This window comes from Pelodiscus sinensis, chromosome 18, assembly GCF_049634645.1.
Source record: "Pelodiscus sinensis isolate JC-2024 chromosome 18, ASM4963464v1, whole genome shotgun sequence".
NCBI classification, from domain to species: domain Eukaryota; kingdom Metazoa; phylum Chordata; order Testudines; family Trionychidae; genus Pelodiscus; species Pelodiscus sinensis.
The window spans coordinates 9,926,828-9,947,854 of NC_134728.1; the positions used below are offsets into that span (position 1 = coordinate 9,926,828).

The window sequence follows — 21,027 nt, forward strand, 5'->3', positions numbered from 1 at the left end:
CCATGGTGTCTTCAAGATAATGAACAGCTTCAAGAAGATGAATGATTTGTATTTAGACAGAGGAGGAAAAGTACAGCAGAAGCAAGTGTTTTACATTGGCTGTTCTGAAGTGTCTGGGTTAAGTTTTTCCCATGACATAAGCTCAAGCTAGTATGATGAGCAGCCCCTATAACTGAATGGTTGACTTGAGTCTCTTCCATGCTTCGGACTCTCCATTAGCCCAGTCTACTAGCATCAGAAATCTAGTCATTACAGCATTTGTGGATATTCTAAATAATTTGTCAAGCCTCCTATTCCAAGGAAAAAAAAAGTGAAATGAAAAATCTGTCGTGTGCAATTAGCAGCTCCCTTTGATGAATCCATTCCAGCATTACCACCTTTACGAGAACAGTTTGCTGCCTGAGAAATGATTTGAAGTTGCCAGCACAGGCAGAACTTCAGTGCCAGAGCACAATGGAGAAGATGATGAATTGTAAGTGAGAACACTCATTAACCTGGCCCAGAAAACACTCTCAGATCTTGATTAACTCCTCGAGAGCTGAGAGTTTATTTGTGCCACAGACGGCTGCTCAGGAAAATAAAGTTATCCTGACTTTAGTTTTATATGATACCACTCAGAATTTGTTCTTTTCTCTCATCAACACAGTCACTCTGTGCTCTGTACTTATGAATGCCCACTATCCAACTAATACCCCCATTAAGCCGCACACCTGCAGTGACATTTTCCTCTCACCAGTGTAGAGTAGCTCTTAACTCCATAATTCCCTGCCATTATTATAATGTTAACATACAAGGGTCTGGCCAAAAGCTGAAACTGACAGGAGCTCATTTGGCTTTGGATCAGCTCCAGAAGGCTTAGAACACACACAGTGAAGTGAAAGAGCACCTGTTCTTTTAGTCAGCTGAGGTAAAGATGCACAAAGCCACCAGCAGACATGCTAAATGCTTATTGGTAGAGAACAAGGCAACTGTGAAAATAAGAGGGACTGTGGGAGAACGATGAGTGTTATATGAAATAACATCACATTAGATTAATTAGATTTGAGCCTATATACTGCTTGATCTGGCTCAGCCATGACAGTTTAATGATATGTTTAGAATGGTGTAATATCGATAATCTGGCTTGTCTTTAGATTTTAGTCTTGAATTTCAGTTGAAAAGTAAGATACTAGAAGCTCAAAATCAGTGTGACTCCTTCTCTAATTACTGATTAATCAAGAGCTAAGTTTGCTTAAATAAAGAATCATGGGGAGAAGAAGGAAGTCTCATTAGGAACAAGAGGTAAAAAGGGGGCGCATTTTAACAACGAGTCAGACAGAGAAGGAAAAGGAAGTAACTGATTTCCTGATAGCATGCTATCTCCTAATTTAAATTTTGTATTCATGTCTAATCAAAAGGTGATAAGACAATATTCTCTCTAAGGCTTGCAGATACTGTATGAAATGCAATTCAAAGGGAATAAAAGATAAATTATTTTCCTTCCATAACGTCAGAAGATATATATATATATATATATATATATATATATACGTATAATATTATTCTGCTCCCTGCACATTCCAAAAGCCCAGCAGCTGTTTCATAAATTCCAAATGGCCTTTTTCTTTAATGTACAGAAAACTGCACCGTAGACATAATTCTAGGTACAAAATATTTGGTAAACCCTAGACAGTTGTTGTAATGTTTGCTCTGATGTTTAAGTTCCTCTCTAAATGGGAACTTCCCTGCAAAAACAGATGCTACCCAATAGCGCTTTTTGCCATCAGGCTGAATCTGAATGTTTTCTTGCCATTTTTTTTTCACAGAGACATTCGAATATATTTTCCATCACTGAAAGAAAACTGGCATCTTCCTTCTCAATTCTTTGCTGTCAAATGAATAAATAACTGTTATTGCCTGCAGTAAATGATTTATGCTCTGATGATGTCTGATTCTTCTACCCTGTGAATGATTTTTTTTGTTAGACATTGTTGAATGTTATTACCAATAAGTAAATTGTATCATCATTTCCCTATAAATCAGAATACTTCAAATGTAAAATAGCCAAACAGGTTTTCCCCCATCTACAGGAACTTATAAGTAGGGTTGCTCTAGAGGGACATTTGGCTGCAGTAAATAATTTTTCCATCTACTGTACCCCAGTCCAGAAAGCACCATAGCTTCTCTTAAATTCTTGAAGTCGCTCACCTACAAGCTCTTCTTCCAATAAAGTTACGAGAATGATGATCCATTCTGGATAGGCGATGATATAACCAGAAGTATTGGCATTTACCTGCTAAACTTTCAAGAGTGACTTGCAAATATGGCAACCTGACCATATTCTAGCAGCTACAACCCTAGGAAATATTCACAGGTGAGCACCATCCTCAAGATTGACATCCAGTTGAGCTGTGTTATTAGCTCTTAGACTACCATAGCTGTGGAAATGCCAAATAAAGGTGCATTTGGTTTTGTATGAGCCAGAAGATTGTGCCACCTTACACAAATGGAGTAGTACCGTATTTTTTTGAGGGCTCTTTGGAACTACCAACAGAATAAGAAACCATTTACTGTGAGCAAGAGACATAATCTTGCCTTGCAGTCAAATCTTTTCAGAGATGCAATGCCTAGCTGTGTTTCCCAGGGACAAACAATGAGACTGTGCATTTTTAATCTTTATTATTTTTAATCACCACACACATTACGAAAATAAAATTAGCTTCTTTGCTTAAATAAATGTTATTGCACATGAAGCCTTGAAGCCCAAATCATACAAATAAGTCAACTTCAAAAAAAAAAAAAAAAAAAAAAGCCTACAAGGATTATAAAACTGAATGCAGACACAAATGCATCTTAAGGCCATTTATTGTTTTGGTATAAAAAAATGGGTATCAAGAGGGAAAAAAACCAAATTCCCTTTTCTGGACAGTTAAAGTATGGGATTGGAATTATTACAATGATGCCTACTGGCATCAAAGTAGTTAAAGGTCTGCCAGAATTACCATCTTAACTGTTCAGGTTCTGGGATTCATCCATAAAAACTTGCTGCAAGCTAAAACTTGGGTAACAAGGTCTACATGACAATTAATTGAAAGTTTACTAAAAACACAATACTATGTAAAATATATCCTTAGCGTTTGTATGAGTGTGGCCGTTGTTGTCTGCAGTGACTCTGGACACAGCTGGTTCTGTGCAGGTATTTGTAGCAGAGCTTAACTGTTCTGGCTTCTGCCCCTGTCTTAGTTTCAGCTTCTTTCCCAGTTAATCAAATTCAAATAGAAGGGTGCTTTTTCATTAATCTCTCCATTTGAGAGTCTGCTTGATGAAGAGAGTTCACAGTCTCACAAAATCTTTCACCCAACCTCCAAGCAGGCTCAGCATCCTACAGGTAGCATTCGTAGCTGCAGTAGGGACAGGAATTTCTTCTCCCTGTCTTCCTAGCTGCCTCTTGCTCCTTTTGAGCTATCTTCCTAGGTAGGCTCTCCCAGGCCAGGTCTACACTAGATTTGTAAGGTCGGCTTACAGTACACAACTCCAGCTTTGTATTTCTACATAGTTGGAGTTAGCTTACCTAAAGTCGAGCTTGACTGTGTCCACACAATGGAAGGCTGACAGGATCAAACGCCCCTGTCGGCTTAGTTGCAAGTATAAGTGCCAGCGGGAGCTGCCCTAAGCATTTGATGTATGGGTCTATACTAGACTCACTAAATCAAACGCCAGAATGTCAATCTCTGGGACAGCGAATAAAGATGTGCCCCCAGAGCAATGAAGAGTTACAAGGCATAGGCCTCCTCATTGGTCTTCCCATAGTTCATTGGAGCATGGACACGTTTATCAGTTTTCTTTACATGGAGTCTTCCCCTTGAATCACTGCTTTTATATCCCTAAGCAGGCATGGGTTTTAGTCACATGCTCCTGACACTATGGCCCTGGTATTTTCATTCCATACACATGAGGAGATGGGCTAAACCTGACCTATCTGAATTGGAGCCCCAACCTTCTTAAAGTTTACCCTGTGGCACTAGTCTAAGGATCTCCAGATTTGAGGATAATCCACCAACAAGTTGCTAAACTTTCAAAAACCAAGCACAACTTTCTCTAGGTTAATGGCAGCATTCTAAACTCTGCTTTTCCTAACTTAATGGGGCGAAAAATCCAGCCTTAGGGACATATTTTCATTACTGGCCTCTGGTCTTGCATACCTATTTTTGGAAATGAAACCAAAGGCACTTGCCAAAGTGAGTGCACATTTATATGGTGTGAGCAAACATTCCTCTGCATGAGCAAATATGGAAACATGGCCTCTAAATCCTTGAAATACATGGGCAAGTTAACTTGTACCCAACAGAGAAAGTGCTTGTGAACAGGGTTCCCTCTAAGGTGCACACCTGTTCAGGCGTGCACCAAAAATGACAGTCCTGTCCACCTCCTCAGGTTGAGCCATGCAGCACCATGTGGCTCACACAGAGTATGTCTACACTATAAAGTTAATTCAAACTAACAGCCGTTAGTTCGAATTAACTTGGATAGGCACTACACAGGCAAACCGCTAGTTGGAACTTAATTCGAACTAGCGGAGCGCTTAATTCGAACTAGGTAAACCTCATTCTACGAGGACTAACGCCTAGTTTGAATTAAGTAGTTCGAATTAAGGGCTGTGTAGCCACTTAATTCGAACTGGTGGGAGGCTAGCCCTCCCCAGCTTTCCCTGGTGGCCACTCTGGGCACCACCAGGGAAACTCTTCTGCCCCCCTCCCGGCCCTGGAGCCCTTAAAGGGACACAGTCTGGCTTCGGTGCCCGAGCCAGGTGCAAGCCTGCCAGCACCCAGCCAGCAGACCCTGCACCTGGCACGGCACGAACCAGCCACCCGCTGCCACCCAGCCCTCTGCTTCTTCCCAGGACCAGGCTGGCAGCAGGTCTGCATGAAAATCAAGGTGGTCCAGTGAGACCCCCCCGACTCTGAGCTTAGAACATAAGAACATAAGAATGGACTTACTGGGTCAGACCAAAGGTCCATCTAGTCCAGTAGCCTGTCTGCCAACAGCGGCCAAGACTAGGAACCCTGGAGGGGATGGACCAAAGACAATGACCAAGCCATTTGTCTCGTGCCATCCATCTCCAGCCTTCCACAAACAGAGGCCAGGGACACCATTTCTACCCCCTGGCTAATAGCACTCCATGGACCCAACCTCCATGACTTTATCTCACTTCTCTTTAAACTCTGTTCTAGTTCTAGCCTTCACAGCCTCCTGCAGCAAGGAGTTCCACAGGTTGACTATTTGCTTTGTGAAGAAGAACTTTCTGTTATTAGTTTGAAGCCTGCTACCCATTCATTTCATATGGTGTCCTCTAGTCCTTCTATTATGGGAACTAATGAAGAACTTTTCTTTATGCACCCTTTCCACACCACTCGTGCTTTTATAGACCTCTATCATATCCCCCCTCAGTCTCCTCTTTTCCAAGCTGAAAAGTCTCAGTCTCTTTAGCCTCTCTTCATATGGGACCTGTTCCAAACCCCTGATCATTTTAGTTGCCCTCCCCTCTCCCACCCTCTCTCTTCCCCTCTCTCACCTCCTTTTCCCAGTCTTCCCGAGTTTTGTTCAATAAAGAGAGTTTCTATTTTTGAACACACGTGTCCTTTATTTTGTACATCAGGAAGGGGGGCTAGGGAGGGATAAGTGGAAGGAGGTGAGGGAGGAATGGGGTACGAGCCCCCAATGGGGAGGACTGGGGTGGCTCTGCGGACTCCTTGTGGTGAAAGCTCTCCTGCAGCCCCCCGATTGACCCCCTCTCGGATGGCAGCCTGCGGCAAGTGCAGCCAGGCTGATGGCCGAGTGCTGTGATGTGCCCAGTGTGGGCACTCAGGGCACTCCAAGCCAGGACTGCTTTGCAAGCGGGGAACCTCTGAGAACTGTCTGTCCGGGGTGGGGGTCGGGTCCCTTTAAGCACAGCCCTTGGCTAGCCTGAGACAGCAGCTCCACGCTCTAAGTCCTAAGCTGATGCCCTGCCGGCACTGCTTCCGGCCAGCCTTAGCCTCAGTTCAGGGTCCACTCAATGTGGACATGCTAGTTCAAATTAGCAAAATGCTAATTTTAAATAGTTTTTAGTTCTAGATGCACTAGTTCGAATTAGCTTAGTTTGAATTAGCTAATTCGAATTAAGTTAGTTCAAATTAGTGGTGTAGTGTAGACATACCCATAGGAAGTTCAAACTATGCCCAGCTGGAGAGAGCTGAGCCCCCCAGCCCTGTACCTGGCCCTGGCCCCCTGCACAGATCCTGCAAGAGCCCTTCCTTCCCTCCCACGTGCGCACACAGAGGTTGCCTGATTTGGGGTGGAGAGGGGGGAAGGGAGGACATTGCTGTGATGCTCCTTCCATGACTCCCCACAGTTTGGACCCTCCCTGCTTCCGGTCTGCTGGAGGGTGATCAATCATAAGGGCTGCCTGGCCCAGGAGAAGGCGGGGATGCTGCCTCAGCCAGAGATAAGAGCTTGGGGAGTCCAGTGCAAGGGGATGAGAGTGGGGATTTCACTCCCAGATGACAGTGGGGTGGGTGGTCTGAGAAAGATCGCACATGCCCCTGCTTCCCTTTTCCCTTCTGCTCCTGGGGGAATGGCTGACTGCACTCACCCCACCTCCCTCTCTCTGGCCTTCCTCTCATTTCCCATCTGTTCAAGGAAGGATTCTGTAGAAAAAAATGCTTTCCTTTGTGCCCACATATATAGCCCTGTGCAGATATAATTTGTATCCACAAAAAAGAGCCACAGATTCTTTGACTTTTCTCTCTGTATAGTGTCTGCACAGCCGAGTTACAGGTATCTGACATGGATCTGTGGCTTGGTGTCTTCCTAAAGGTCATGAGATTCCAACCCTTGAAGCTTTGATCAGCCTAGTTGACAGTCTGAGGGGTGAATTGCTCTCTGGTGGTGTGGGGCAGAGTAGGGAGACTAGATCACTTTCTAGGCAAACTCAAAAGCTCTGAACAGAGAGAGGCCAACTAAAACAAGTGTTTTAGAGGAAGTTGAGCTAAAGATTGAGAGAGGTTTTCCTTTCATGTTTGTTTCTACATGCCTTTCAAGATGGCCAGTGATGAATAGGGATGGTAGTTGGTAAAGGGTACACAGGATGGGGGCACACGGATCGGGAAGTCCACGGATGCAGGAATCGGGGGGAGCAAGGCGGGGTGGGAGTAAAACTGGGTGCCAATCTGGGTGGTTTTCAGGGTGTGTATGTGCAGGGTCCTGCAGCTTATTAATTATCCCTTGTTTTAGTATTTTTCTTTCTGGCAGGTGCCATGGTGGCGCACATCTGAACAAGAGCACATGACCTCAATATTGATGCCCAAGACAAAACTCATTCTGCTTATGGATGGAAAATCTTAGCGGGAAGACTTCTCGTGAAGTGCTCAATCCTGCCACAGTGCTGAACACATTGGCTCAGCCACACAAAGCAGTGGACACACGATTAACTTTTAGCCTTTGAGTTCTCCTGGATGGGTCAATGGGACTTCCTACAAGAATGCTTCGCTGAGTCACAGCCAGCATGTTCAGTGCTGGGCAGGGCCAAGCCTCCGTTACCTGGAGGCTAGCCCCAAACATATCCCTTAGGATTAGCCTTTGCAGTTGCCTAATTATTCACATGAAAAAGTGAGCATCTAAAGTGCCAAGGGAAGGACATGACCAAATACCAAATGTCACAAAAAATGAGATCTGCTGTCACGTTTGTGATTTGTGATTACATAAAGAAGGAGGGCTTGCCGACGCTCAAGAGGCTGCAGTTGTACTGCACAGTTACACCACTGTCACTTCAGTGAAAATAGCACCTACCTGAGAAATAATAGTTACATCATTGGGAGATGATCTCCTGTTGATGTGCCAGTGTCTACACCAGGGGGTTAGAATTTTCCACACCCTTGAGTGACATTTACACCTACATATGTTCCTAGCACAGATCAAGCCTGGGTTTTTAATCAAACCATGGCAAATGCTAGACAGCCATATTTCAGTGGCCCATCATCTAACTGCATGGCTTACAATCCTTAACCAGCCTGCATAAGAACACGCTGCAAAAGGATTTACACCTATACAACCGAAAATCTCAACTGCTAAAAATAAAACAATTAACTCCAGGAGCAAAGGCTTAATATTAACCCAAGAGTAAGTTCTTTGAATCCTAAAAGCTGACATCTGAAATTCTGAGGTGCTGGGCTTAATTCTTCAGCAATGCAGATTAGAAGGAAGAAACAGATGTGATAGAAAAAAAGGTGGGTGGTCTCTTCTGCTCTCTTTAAACTACACAGACACAAAACAGCACATTTATGAAATGGTCTTGCTGTCAACATTATAACACACCATCTTTCCGTAAATCCAAACTAACACCCACAGGGTTCCACTGTTCCTTTAACAATCCACCTCAAGCCAGCAAAGAAATCTAATTCCATAGTAGCATGCTAGCAAAATGGGTGAGGGGTGTTAAGTAATGAATTATTCCAACACAGGGACAGATTGAGTATTCTTTGCCTCATCTTGTGTTTTAGCCTTATATATTTGGCAAAGCACCAGCAAAATAAAATCCCTTGTCTTATTGAATTAACCTACCTTCCCTCCATACACTTTGACTTCACACATTTTGCATAGCTTTTATGCACAGTGCACATTAGCACTTGCTATGCCTTCCTATCTTTGCCTCTACACATAATGACAGCTGTACCAAATGATTATTAGACTTGTCTCACTTTCTTTAAAGGATGGGGAATATAATAATATGTTGCAATATGTGTATTGGACTATGACAGTCAACTGCTTTTTAGAGTGATTGATAAACTCTTTACAATATGCCGGATGATTTTCTTGAGGTAGGGGTATTTATCTTTCAGCTTTTTCCACTTTTCCATTTTTCAGGGTCATCTGGAACGGAGTTTACCAGGCTGGGAGTGTTTGTATGAATCAGTTCAGAATAATCAAGGAATGGGCACTAGGTGTTGTGAAAATCAGGGCTTTAACAGGGTTCAATACGAGAGAGAGAGAAATTCATGGAAAATAGGTCCATCAATGGCTATTAGCTAGGATGGGTAGGGATGGTATCCCTAGCCTCTGTTTCCCAGAAGCTGGGAATCAGTGACAGGAGAGGATCACTTGGGGTAAGTCTACACAGCAGCGTTATTTCAGAATAACTGACGTTATTCTGAAATAACATAGTGTGAGTCTACACTACAAGACTTTATTTCAAAATAATGTTGAGCTGGAGGATTTCTTACTCTGACTCCTGGTAACCCTCATTTCACAAGGAGTAAGGGAGAGTCGAAGGAAGAGTGTTCTTCCTTCAACTTCCTGCTGTATAGACAGCGCCAAAAGCTGAGTTAAGCTACTTTGACTTCAGCTATGCAATTGAGAAAGCTGAAGTAGCTTAACTTTATTCAACTTTAGCCCTGCTGTCGAGATGTGCTTCTGATGATTTCATGTTGTGTTTGTTCCCTCTTGGGGCACCTGGCATTGGCCACTGTGAGAAGACAGGATACTGGGCTAGATGGATCTTTCGTCTATCCCAGAATGGCCATTCTTATGTAGTTCTTGATCAGACTGAATGGACCCCTTTGATATCCCAGTAAATGCCACCCTTCTGTATTAAAAGAGCAGATACACTAAAAAGATTGAGATAAATAACTGGATGTAATTAATTATAAACCCAGAATATAGGGTTGCCTTCATCCAGAGTTCTCAGAGTGCTTAACAAAACCCAAACCCATCATGAGATACAGGTGTGTTCTAAGAAGCTGAGCATAGGGCATGTTCTTATCAAGACCTCGGACAATGCCTGTCTGTGTATGGCCTGGAACAAGTCATTCAGTCTTTCCATCTCCGTTTCCTCATCTGCTAAACAAGGATTCTTATTTATGGAAACAGGTTGGAAAGATCAGCCCATGGTGTGGAGGGGAAAAAAACCTTCAGATAATAGAGCGATAGCACGGTTCCAATGTTCAACTCTTGAGGATACTTTTCAGCCAGCGAGAGTGCACACTGCAGTCAGGACACACCAATCTACACCCACCTTCCCAGTTTTGATGAGGATCATCAATGGTTGTAAAGCACTTTGAAAATGAATCCCAATTTTATTTTCAGTGCCTTTTGCCCTTTCCTTGCATCACATTTTTTGTACTTGCAACATTTAGGCCCAGAGTTTGTCTTGGCAATGACTTTCAGGCACATACATTAGCCTTTGCATGGCTTATTACTGGCTTTGCATCAACAAGTTGGTTGCTAGATGTGTAACTGGATATATATATATATGTGCCCACAAATCATCTGCAGACACAAAAATTACATCTGTTAAATTTTGTAGATACACCAATGTAGGTTATCTTGGGCAATGACTCTCTTCTTTCCCAATCTGTCTGTATAGTGCCCAGAACACGGAGTCCCAATCTGAAAGTAGGGTTGCTAGGCGTTATCTTAATATAAATAATAGTAATAGGTAAAATGAATGTCTTCAATAATACATAGTCAAATTTGAAACCGTACCTCATTTACTTTTTACCAGACTGAACTTCGGTGCACAAATAAGTACAATTTTGCATGTATTTCTCCTTGAGGATTCTGTTATTCCCTTCTGCTATTATGGAAAATTCAGGGCTCTGGAAAGATTTAGTGTCTAGGTTTCTGCTGCAAGACTTGTATCAGTGGAAATGCATTTGTGCTCTTGGGAATCCAAACTGAGAGTCACCCATTTGTGGCAGGTGTTTTAAGCACTCAGCCTAACAACTTACCCACGCACGGCACTACAGCAATTCAATGACTAAATTAAATCTCTGAATATTAAATTAATGATGGAAATCTAAAATATTAATATATTCTAATTGAATATTCTCCGATAAATTATCTAGGCATTCTCAGCAATTTGATTTTACTTTCATTTCTTAAGGAACTTTCAGCTGCATAAATACAGCTATTAAAGCAATTCAAAAAGGGAACATTTTCTGCTCAGACAAGAGAACTCTAAACACAAAGGGTCTAAAAATTTCTTTCATATGATTGATTAAATCATAGAGCCCAAGACAGCTGAATCATTAAATGACTGTTACTTCCAGTCCCTCTGGCGTTAGCAAGGACAATATAAATTCCCCAAAGGTCTGAATACAAGGAAATACAATACGTATAATTACAGTATAGGCTTGAATGCTGTTGTAAGAGAATTTCAAATGGAGCATTTATGCTGTAGTTGCACTTTTCAATCTCTACTACTGCGTGTATGTACATGGAATGCCCACTGAGCACTGGGCTTCTGTTTTCTTTGGCCTAGATTCTGATTCCCAAGCGGTGTAAATGGATGTAGCTCCACTGATATCCATGAAGCTATGCTGCTTTGCTCCCGCTGAGAATCAGGCCTGATACTTCTGTGAAGTGACAGGAAATTGAAAATGACATCTAGTCTTTGTACTCTGAGGGGAATGCAAATGAAGGGACACACTGCAGTTGTATGAATATATATTATGGTGCGTATTTAGGAACCTACTTTCTTCTTTTTGCTTTTTGTTTTCCTAATATGAAGTATTGAATGGATATGTCATAAAACAAGAGCTATATGTTGAATCATTTCTCTCACTTGATTCCGCTAGGGTATGGTGACTCCTATGCTGGTAACAAAACGCGCACGATACAATCTCACACCCCAACTGAGATTAGGGCTACACCTGCCTGTGCTGAACAAAACAGAAATCCTTCTGCTATTACTCTTTAGCTATGCAGACTTTGGGCTGGATAGTGCTAGGAAGGCAGAGCCCTGATCAGCAAACAGGTAAGCTCCACACAGCTGTCACAACGGTCGCAGCAGAGACATTCTGACTCAGGAAGATGCCTGCTGGCGCTCCTTGGGAATAAACCCTATGCCAGGACTACCAAAGAGGGGAGGTAAAGGGTGCAATTGTCCAGGGCGTAGTAATTTAAAAGAGTCTGGGGGCCCTGGTCACTGCTGCAGTAGCTGTGCTGAAAAGTGTCTCTTGATTGAAAGATGCTTTTGATGCAGGTTCTGGGGTAGGGTTACTTGGCCCTGAAGCCTGCATGGGGCATATCAAAAGAGTCTTTCAATCAAGAGATGCTGCTGTGGCTTTCCCTGGAGCAGGCAGGGAGAACCTATGGCCCAAGAGCTGCATCCAGCCCTGGCTTGCCTGGATCCAGTCTCAGAGGCGTTGGCTCCCCTCCCCCTGCCCCAGCATGAGGAACCAATGGGCCAGCCCTGCACTCCTATGCTGTGGGGCTGGAGTGGCAGCACCAGCTCCCCGCTGTGCAGAGAGGGAGCCCCAAGCGTCGTGGGCCAGAGTCAGGCAAGCTGAGCCAGGTCTGACCCAGGGGTTCAGTCTGGTAGGAGGAGAAAGTGGCTCTGCCCACTACTGCTCTCCCTCTCCCCAGCTGGGGAAACAGCAATGCAGCAAAGTGCTGCCGGGAGGCTTTGACCCCACCGCTCTGATTGGCTGTAGCTGCAGTCAATAGGAGCAGCACAGGCCAGTGCCCCTCCCCCATCGCCCAGATCCTGGTCCCCTACCCTGCTCCCGCACTCCCCTCCTGCCCAGACCTCCCACTCTCAGCTCACTCCTGAACCATACCTCCCTCCCAACCTTCCAACCCCAGCCCACTCCTGTACCCCCGGCCCAGACCTTCACCCCCACTCCACTCCTGCAAGCCCCCCTGCCCAGACCCGCCACTCCCACTCTGCTCCTGTACCTTACCACTCTCCCTGATCCAACAATCCCCTACCTGCTCCAACACCCTCACTCTTGCCCAGACCCCACACCTGAAGCCCTCTTCCCGGCAGCCCTCTCACACACTGAACCCCTCATTTTTGGTGCCACCTCAGAGCCTAAGGGAGCCCACAAAATATACTAGCCCAGGCCCTCCTACGCTCTGGTATGTGAGGGAAATGTGCCTCAATAAGGTGTGTATGGGGGGTAGGGGGTATTGCTGCTCAATTTTGTGCTGCCCCAGACTGATTTTTCAGCAGCCCTCAACTCAAAAAAGGTTCCCCATCTCTGCCATAGAGCAAGCAGGAGGGGAAGCGGGGATAGAACTAGGCTGGCCCCTAAACTCCTCTGGCAGAGGAGGGGCACTTGTGGCCCCGGCGGAGGAAGAGAGACAGGCTTTGCTTTCTCTGCTGGGGCCTGCTCATTGCATGCCACTTTTGGCAGGTGCAGCACAAGCTTCCTTTAATGTCCTGCCAGCCTGTGTGTAGGCCTGGTGTGGAAATGGCCCTGCTTTCTCCTCAGCCATTCAATGTCATAACTCAGTGATAAAATCAAGTCAAGTTCTTATCACTCTAAGGAATTTACATGAGAGAGCCACCAGTTCTGCCTCGAGACTCTAAAGCCTAAAATCAGGATCTTATATCATGGAGAATCATCCCAGGACAGGCCGTTGCTGAGATAGCCTTGACATGACACAGAAACTCTGACATTACCCACTCTGCTGAGAGTATATAGCCGATAAAAATAAGGGGGAGGTCAGGAGACCTCTCTGCTACACAAATGCATTTGTGGCCTCTTGGGGCTCTTTTCAGCAGGTATTGCCCCTGAAACAAGGGGGCTGAGCTGGCAAACTGAAGCAGCAGGATCAAAGGAGCACAAAGCTGAGCTTTAACATGTCTACAGTGGATGTTGTTCAGAATCCCAGGAACGGGCAGCTTAATTTTACCCTCTTGTGCGCATACATTATGAGACAGTCTTTTATTATACAGTCACATACTATTTTTCCTCCCAACGGCCTCATTCACTGCACAAAGAGATAGCACTCAAGGAACGAGGCAACTGTTAATATTTTCCCCTCATTGTTCAGCATGTGGCCCCATGCCTCATTTACTGCACATCATACACATACTATTCAGAACAGGGAACTATTTTTCTGTACAGGTATTGCTGGGGCTTTCATTGCCATAGCATCCAAACCCCTCACAAAGACTAATGAATAGATCCTCACAGCAGCCCTGTGTGAGAGAGACGCATTATCCCTATTACAGAGATGGAAACAAGGCACAGAGATTAAAGCCAAGATTTTCATAAATAAGCATCGACAAAAAAAAAAAAAAAAGGCACCAAATGATTACAGGCTGACCAAACATAAATGTGCTTTTCAAAGTAATAGTACAGATTATTTTAAACAGTTACTAATAATTCTGTAGAATGCTGATCTATGTTAATAATGTTTTTTCTTTTAAACATGCACCTAAATCCATATTCAGCAACTTAAACAAGCTTTGGTGACCCATGGTAGGTGTCACAGGAAGTAGCGGCAGGTCTACAATCCAAATCTCATGAGTCTTCAGTCAGCACATTAAACACAAGATCAGTCAGCTTCTCGAAACCCTCAAACCTAACTCATTATACACCAGGGGTAGGCAAGATATGCCTCGTGGGCCAGATCTGCCCTGCCAAGCCACCAGCGCTGGCCCACGGACACTCTGCCAGGAGCCTTAGGCACACAGCTGTTGCAGTTTTAAACTCAGAGTTGCTCCATGTGCTTCTCTGCTCTGGAGGCAAGGGGTGGTTTCGTGTGATCTCCTGCCCCCAGCCTAGTTCTCAGCTCCTATTGGCTGGAAACAACTAGCCAATAGGAGCTGAGAGATTGGCGTGGGGGACAGGGGCAGCACAAGCCTCTCCCCTCTCCTGGAGCTGAGAGCCACATGGCGGGAACAGCCTGCATTTTCAAGCGGTCTAGAACTGCAGCAGGCAGGGAGCCCAGCCTTTCTTGGGAGTGCTACACGGCTGCTGTCTGGAAGACACATAGGTAATCACCTCTCAGCCAAATCTTACTTCTAGAACTTTTGCCCCTCCCTTACCCCAACTCCCTCCCCCAGGTCACTATCTAAATCCTCTGTACCTCCCTGCCCCAGGTCACAACTCCCTCCCAGACTCTGTATCCCCTCATATTCCCCTCCTGAGCCAGAATCCTCTCCTGCACCCATACTCCCTGCCTGACCCTACACCCCAATCCCCTGACCCAGGTCACAACCCCCTCCTCCACCTAAACTCCCTCTCAGAGCTCACACCATGTCCTGCACCTCAGTTCCTTACTCTGTGCCCCCTTCTGCACCCAACCTCCATCCTAAACCCTGCACCTCCCGCATAGAAAAGTGCGGCCTTTGAACACTTTCCAAAATATTTGAGTGACCCTCCATCAAAAATTATTGCCCATCACAGCTATACACCAAACACTTTCTACAGAAAATGAGGCTGGGTGCTACAAAGGCCATCCTATTTCGTGACACACAATGCAATAAGTGAAGCCTCTGAGGATGGCGTGTTCTGGTCTCCATGCCATTTCACTGGGCAGCAATGCCTCATTCTTTACCTAATATATACAATGAATAAGGCCTGGATTTTGTGAAGAAAATAGCCACAGGTGCTGGAACTACAGGTGTTGGGGGTGCTGCAGCATTTGCAATTCCGAAGTGTCTAATCTGCATCCCTTTTCTGGAAAAGGGGTGCAATGTAGACACAGCCATAGAGCTGGAAGAGACCTCAGGAGGTCATCAAGTCCAGCCCCCTGCCCAAGGCAGGACCAGTCCCAACTAAATCAACCCAGCCAGGGCTTTGTCAAGCCGAGACTTAAAAACCTCTAGGGATGGAGATTCCAAATTGAAGAACAGTATGACACAATGGCTAGAAGCTGAAATTGGAAACAATCAAGATCCAGTTTAAACAATGACTATATTTAACAACTAGAACAGATTACCAAGAGATGTGATAAATTCATAATTCATCATCTGGAGTTTTTAAATTGAGATTGGATGCTTTCCAACAGATAGTCTCTACTTCCAACCCCAGTTTTTGGATTCAATAGATTTCGCTTACATAGACTGGAAGGATGATTCCCTTCTTTGCAGGAAGGACCTCTTGGAAATTCCATGGCTATGATGCAATAGTTATGATGGACTAGCCTTAATATTTGTGAATTTTATTCCCACATTCACACAGGATCAGATCAATGAGCTATGCGGATTTATGACAGCTAAGGATCTGGCCTACAATTTGCTTCTGTACTGCTAATGTTTTCTTACATCAGACATTTGTTCTTTCTCTCTCTCTCTTTTTTTTTTTTTTTTTTTTTTGTACTCCTCTCGACCTAAAGACATTCAAACTCCTAATGGTTGACATATAAACAGACATAATATTCCTTTGAATGAAAAACAAAAATGTAGTTACCAGAAAGAATTCCACTCCCCCCTCCAACCCTCTTCAAGATTAACACTGTAGAAGTTTTGGGGTGGACAGCTGATTTGATTTGATTTTTTTCATTTTGTCAGAACAAAAAGTTTTAACGAGCACAGAATAACAGCTGATCCCCCAACTGAACAAGTAGCTCAACATGCAGGCCTACGTGGCTCCATCAAGCTGCATTCACCTTTGCTATAATTTAAGCTTCATTCAGGCACAGCCTTGCTAAAAATACTTACAAGTAACTAATCAACTTCCATAAAATGGAATTTTCCCCTTCACAATAGCAAGCAGGAGTAGGAGGGGACGTGAATGATTTGCCTATGCATTTCAAATTAGTCTGGCCTATAAAAATGCAAACAGAATCCAGCAAGCAGTGGGGAAAAATGTACATTTAGTAGATTTGATCTTTTCTAATGTTCAGGTTTTCCTATCATTCGATACCTCATCTTGGTTATACAACACTACTCATAGACATCACAATGGATGGACCACTTTTCATTAGTTATGTTTGCATCTAAAATGAAAGCTCAGACAGTGCTCTCTCAACCAAGGGGAAGTGCAAGGTATACGAAAGGGGTGGGCAATAATTTCTGACCAGGGGGCTACTTCAGAAATTTTTGAAGTGGCCATGGGCTGCCCCAGAAGGGGTGGAGCCTCAGGCAAAAAAGGTGGGGTTAGGACACTACTGTGCTTCTGCACCCACAGACCCTGATTGGTCTGGGAGTGGAGGAGCACACAAAGTCTTTACCCTGCCCCCCCCCAGAGAGAACAGCTGGCTGTTCCCTCTAGGTACCCCTGCTCCTGGTGGTGGGAGGAGATTTCACGTGCTTCCCCCTGCTGCCCCCAGGTCAATCAGGGCCTGGAGGAGGGGAAGCAAGCCCTGCCCTCACCTTGCAAAGGAGCATGGTGCTCAGAGTCAACCACCAGTTGAGCAGCAGCTGGTGGTTGACTTTAAGTGCTGAACCCCTTTTGCAGGGTGGGAGGAGACTTCATGGCACCCCCACCTCCCCGCCTCCAGGCCAATCAGGGCTTAGGGGCAGGGGGAGCACATGAAGTCTCCTCCCACCCTGCCCAGCAGTGCACAGAACTTCTAAGTGCTGCACTCCTTGCAGGGCGGGAAGAGATTTTGCGTGCTTCCCCTCCACCCCCAAGCCTTGATTGGCCTGGGGGCAGAGGGAGCAGCAGGGCCTCTGCAGGCTGGATCAACTTGCTTGGCAGGCTGGATCTGGCTTGCAGAGGCCCTTTTGCCCACCCTTGGTCTAGGAACTACTATTAGTTTTGAAAGGCTTACAAAATGGATCACATTCTGTGACACACACACCACTTTTTCACACCTTGGAATCAGTGCTCTGTTTCTTCATGTGCTCTTTCTGCTCTAGTGTATGAACAGAAGGGAACAGAAAAATCCAACACCCACTCCTCAGGAGTGTTTGAAATCAGACCAGAACTGTTCACCTAGCTCTATTAAGCTGCCGAATGTCTTGTAGCAATCTAAATATAATGTGGATTGAACTAAGCACACAGTTCTGGTCTCTGGAAACATAGTTCTCCTATTCTTGCCAATTAAAGGGCAGGGTCTAACTGCTGAACCTTTAACATATGCTAGCACACACTTCATTCTACCCCCACTCATAGGGACCATCAAACGGGTCAAGAGCCTATATGTTGCAGAAAAGGCCAAGCCCCATCAAATATCAAACACACAAGCTGGAAACATCAGGCATTCTCATGTTCAATCAAGCATATGGTATTTGTGCAAGGCTGTGACTTTTCCCTCCATTGTAATTCCTTCTGTACTTCCTGCAGCAGAAACAAAAATCACAGTATTTTAAAACCTTTCCTCCTCTCCAGGTCCAAATTTTGATTTCATTTATTTTAGTTTTATTTTTATACTATTGTCTGCACCGCAGATCTTGAAGCCCTCGGGGGATTTATTTCTTTAACAATTTAAGAATATATTTTCAGTATCTAGCTGTTTTTTCCCCCAAGGCTGGCGTTTCTTTAAGGTATGAAAATCTACTCCTTATGTATGTAAAAGATTACAATTGTCTTCCCTATTTGTGAACATGACTTCACATTCTGGAGTTCTACAGTCTTATCTCCAGACAGAAAGAACAAATATGTGAGGTGATATTAGCCATAGTTAACAGATACATTTGCCGTGGGGGGCACACTATCATATGCCAAGGTTTAATAAACTGGAGCCAAAGCCTCTTCAGCCAAAACTCATAATGAAGTCAATGGGTGAGGGGGACCTCTTTTGGCAATTAACTTGTTTGCTGCATAGCACTCAAATACTGACAGGCATTCAGCAGTAACCCAAACTATTCATTTTGCTTAGTGGAGTTTAAGTTATTGAGCTTTTCCTCCCTTTAATTCATTTGAGTAACTGGAATTACAATCAATATTATATGACATTACATTAAAGGGACAGACGGTGGCCAGACTCTGCATGCCAAGGAGGCCTGCCAACTGGGGGGGGGGAGGGGCAAAAGGGGCAATTGCCCGGGCCCTTTAAATTGCTGGCAAGCACGAGGCTGCTCTGAGGGCTGGCGGAGCTGGCACAGTGCATTCCAGGCAGTTTTGTTAAAAACAAAATCAGGCATTAAAAATATTTGAATGCCAATAATATCGTGACTGAAATCATTCCTGCAATATTGTACCAATAACACAATGGCACCCAATATTTGGTGGATTGCAAATGCGCTTCTTTCAGACATTATATGACTTACCAAGTTTCCTGATACTTTTATGGGATTTAGCAAACTACTTGTTCTTTCCAAGTATCATGCAAAGTATCAGCTAATCAGTGAGGAACAGGTAATGACAGCAATTCATTTTAATCCAGGAAAGGGCTCCGCAAGCATTGTTTCAAGAAGAGCGGGGTGAATTTCCTGACAAGGGATGTAAATTACACACCACTGCTTTTTTTAAAATTAGATCTTAAATTCTGCAATTATGTCACAATTTTCTTCAAAAGGAAGAATTATAAAATATCAGTCAGTGAGTCTTCCTTTCCAGAGACCAAAATCCTGGCTCATAAAACAAACAAACAATCACATGAGTTTGTAATTTTGCTACATTTATCAACACAAATCAAATGCATCCTGTAGTCCCATTTTTTAGTCAGTCAAATGTCAACATAATCTACCATGGGGCTAGGAACTGATTTCTATGACTATCATAGAAAGGAAAGAAATAAGCAACGTGTAGTGTAGGAGCTAGTTAATGAAGGATTTCATATATCTTCGTACATCAATACCCTTGTCAGGCAGGCAAATGTATATCTGCATCCTGACTCTGACTGATAGTTGAGAAAAGATTCTCAGGTTCTAACACCCTTTCATACTTAGGAGTCACCATTCCTGGCTTCACACCTGCAGTCGTTATCTGGTTGAGAGGGCTGGCAACCTGCCATTTTGGCGAGCTGAGCCAACCTCTCCCCCAGGATTAGCTAGAAGGAGCTGATTAAACTCCTGCTGTGTTGGATTTGAGGGGAGGGAAGACTTGGACTATTTGCTTCAGATCACCTGAATACCTCTTGGATAGACCTTGGCCCAAGAACGGAGAAAAATGGGGTTGCAATTGAATCAGGACCTCTCATGCTACAGACTGGAGTGCACCTGTTATTACACCAAACCAAGCACCTTTTTATTAGTATTATTTCAATAGTTGCACTTACCCTAACCAGCTGCTGAGGGAAGGGCCCTCTTGAGTTTTCTGGCACGTTGACTGGGGGGATGACCCAGTCTCTCTTTTGCCTTCTCAGCCCGTTAGCGTTCTGGTGCTGGCGCCATGGTAACAAAGTGTCGCTTGGTGGCTGTGCAAGATCCGTAGAGGCATTCTTCTTCCCTTTTTGCTGGTTTTGAGAAAAAAGAAAGCAAACTGCTGTTAGCTTTCCCCAAGGTAAGTGGGAGAAAAACAGGTGAAGAAAAAACATTTCTTGGGACTATTGCTTCCATGGAACGTTCATGCATAGCTGTAAAAATTGTTGTTATTAAAATGAAGTAAACATTTCTCCATCAGAGAGGTCTAAAATATACTTTATTGGCATCTTTGCTGCCACTTCATTTTCACACTGTATGGAGCTGTCATTATCAAATCAAACTGCTTTGCAGAATGTATTGTCATCATTATCCCAAATTGCAGAAAGCTTTATGAGTGCCTTGGATAAAGAAGCCTGCAATTTTTGAGTAAATATAATGTACCCGGAAAACAAAAAAATAACAAAACTCCTCAGGGGTGATTTTAACTCCACGTTACCATGTTAACCTGGCTTCAAAAAAGTGCCAAAAAATTTTAGTACATGGTATTATGGAAGTAATTTGCCCTCCTAACTCAAAAGGGCTAGGCAATGCTTCTGCTCTGGTGCTGAAAAGGTTAATCATCACAAATCTTGAATTCTGTACATAAAATAATATTTTTAAACAGAACTTGATTCTGAATACATACACAAACATCATTCTGGGATGCATTAACAGGAGTGTCATAAGCAATGAACAAGAAGTCATTCTTCCATTCTACCCTGAGCTGATCAGGCCTCAACTGGAGTATTGTGTCCAGTTCTAGGCACCAGATTTCAGGAAAGATGTGGAGAAATTGGAGAAGGTCCAGAGAAAAACAACAAAAATGATTAACGATCTAGAAAACATGACCTATGATGACACATAGGGGGTTGGACTTGAGGCCAGGGGTGACCCCTGAAGGCTGCCCCCCACAAATAGCCTTCAGGCTGCGGGGAATGAGGGGACGGAAGGGTTCAAAAAGATCAGCTGTACTGGGTCAGACCAAAGGTCCAACTAGCCCAGTATCCTGTCTTCTGACAATGGCCAATGCCAGGTGCCCCAGA

At 44.2% G+C, this 21,027-nt stretch overlaps 1 protein-coding gene across 1 annotated transcript in view; it reads right to left on the reverse strand.

Annotated features, from left to right (window-relative positions):
- Positions 1-21,027, reverse strand: part of CDH4 (cadherin 4) — an 809,637-nt gene that overhangs the window by 261,358 nt on the left and 527,252 nt on the right. The window contains exon 4 of the mRNA XM_075901106.1: positions 19,861-20,037. Coding sequence (XP_075757221.1) covers positions 19,861-20,037 — 177 coding nt within the window. The remainder of the gene's footprint in view (positions 1-19,860; positions 20,038-21,027) is intronic.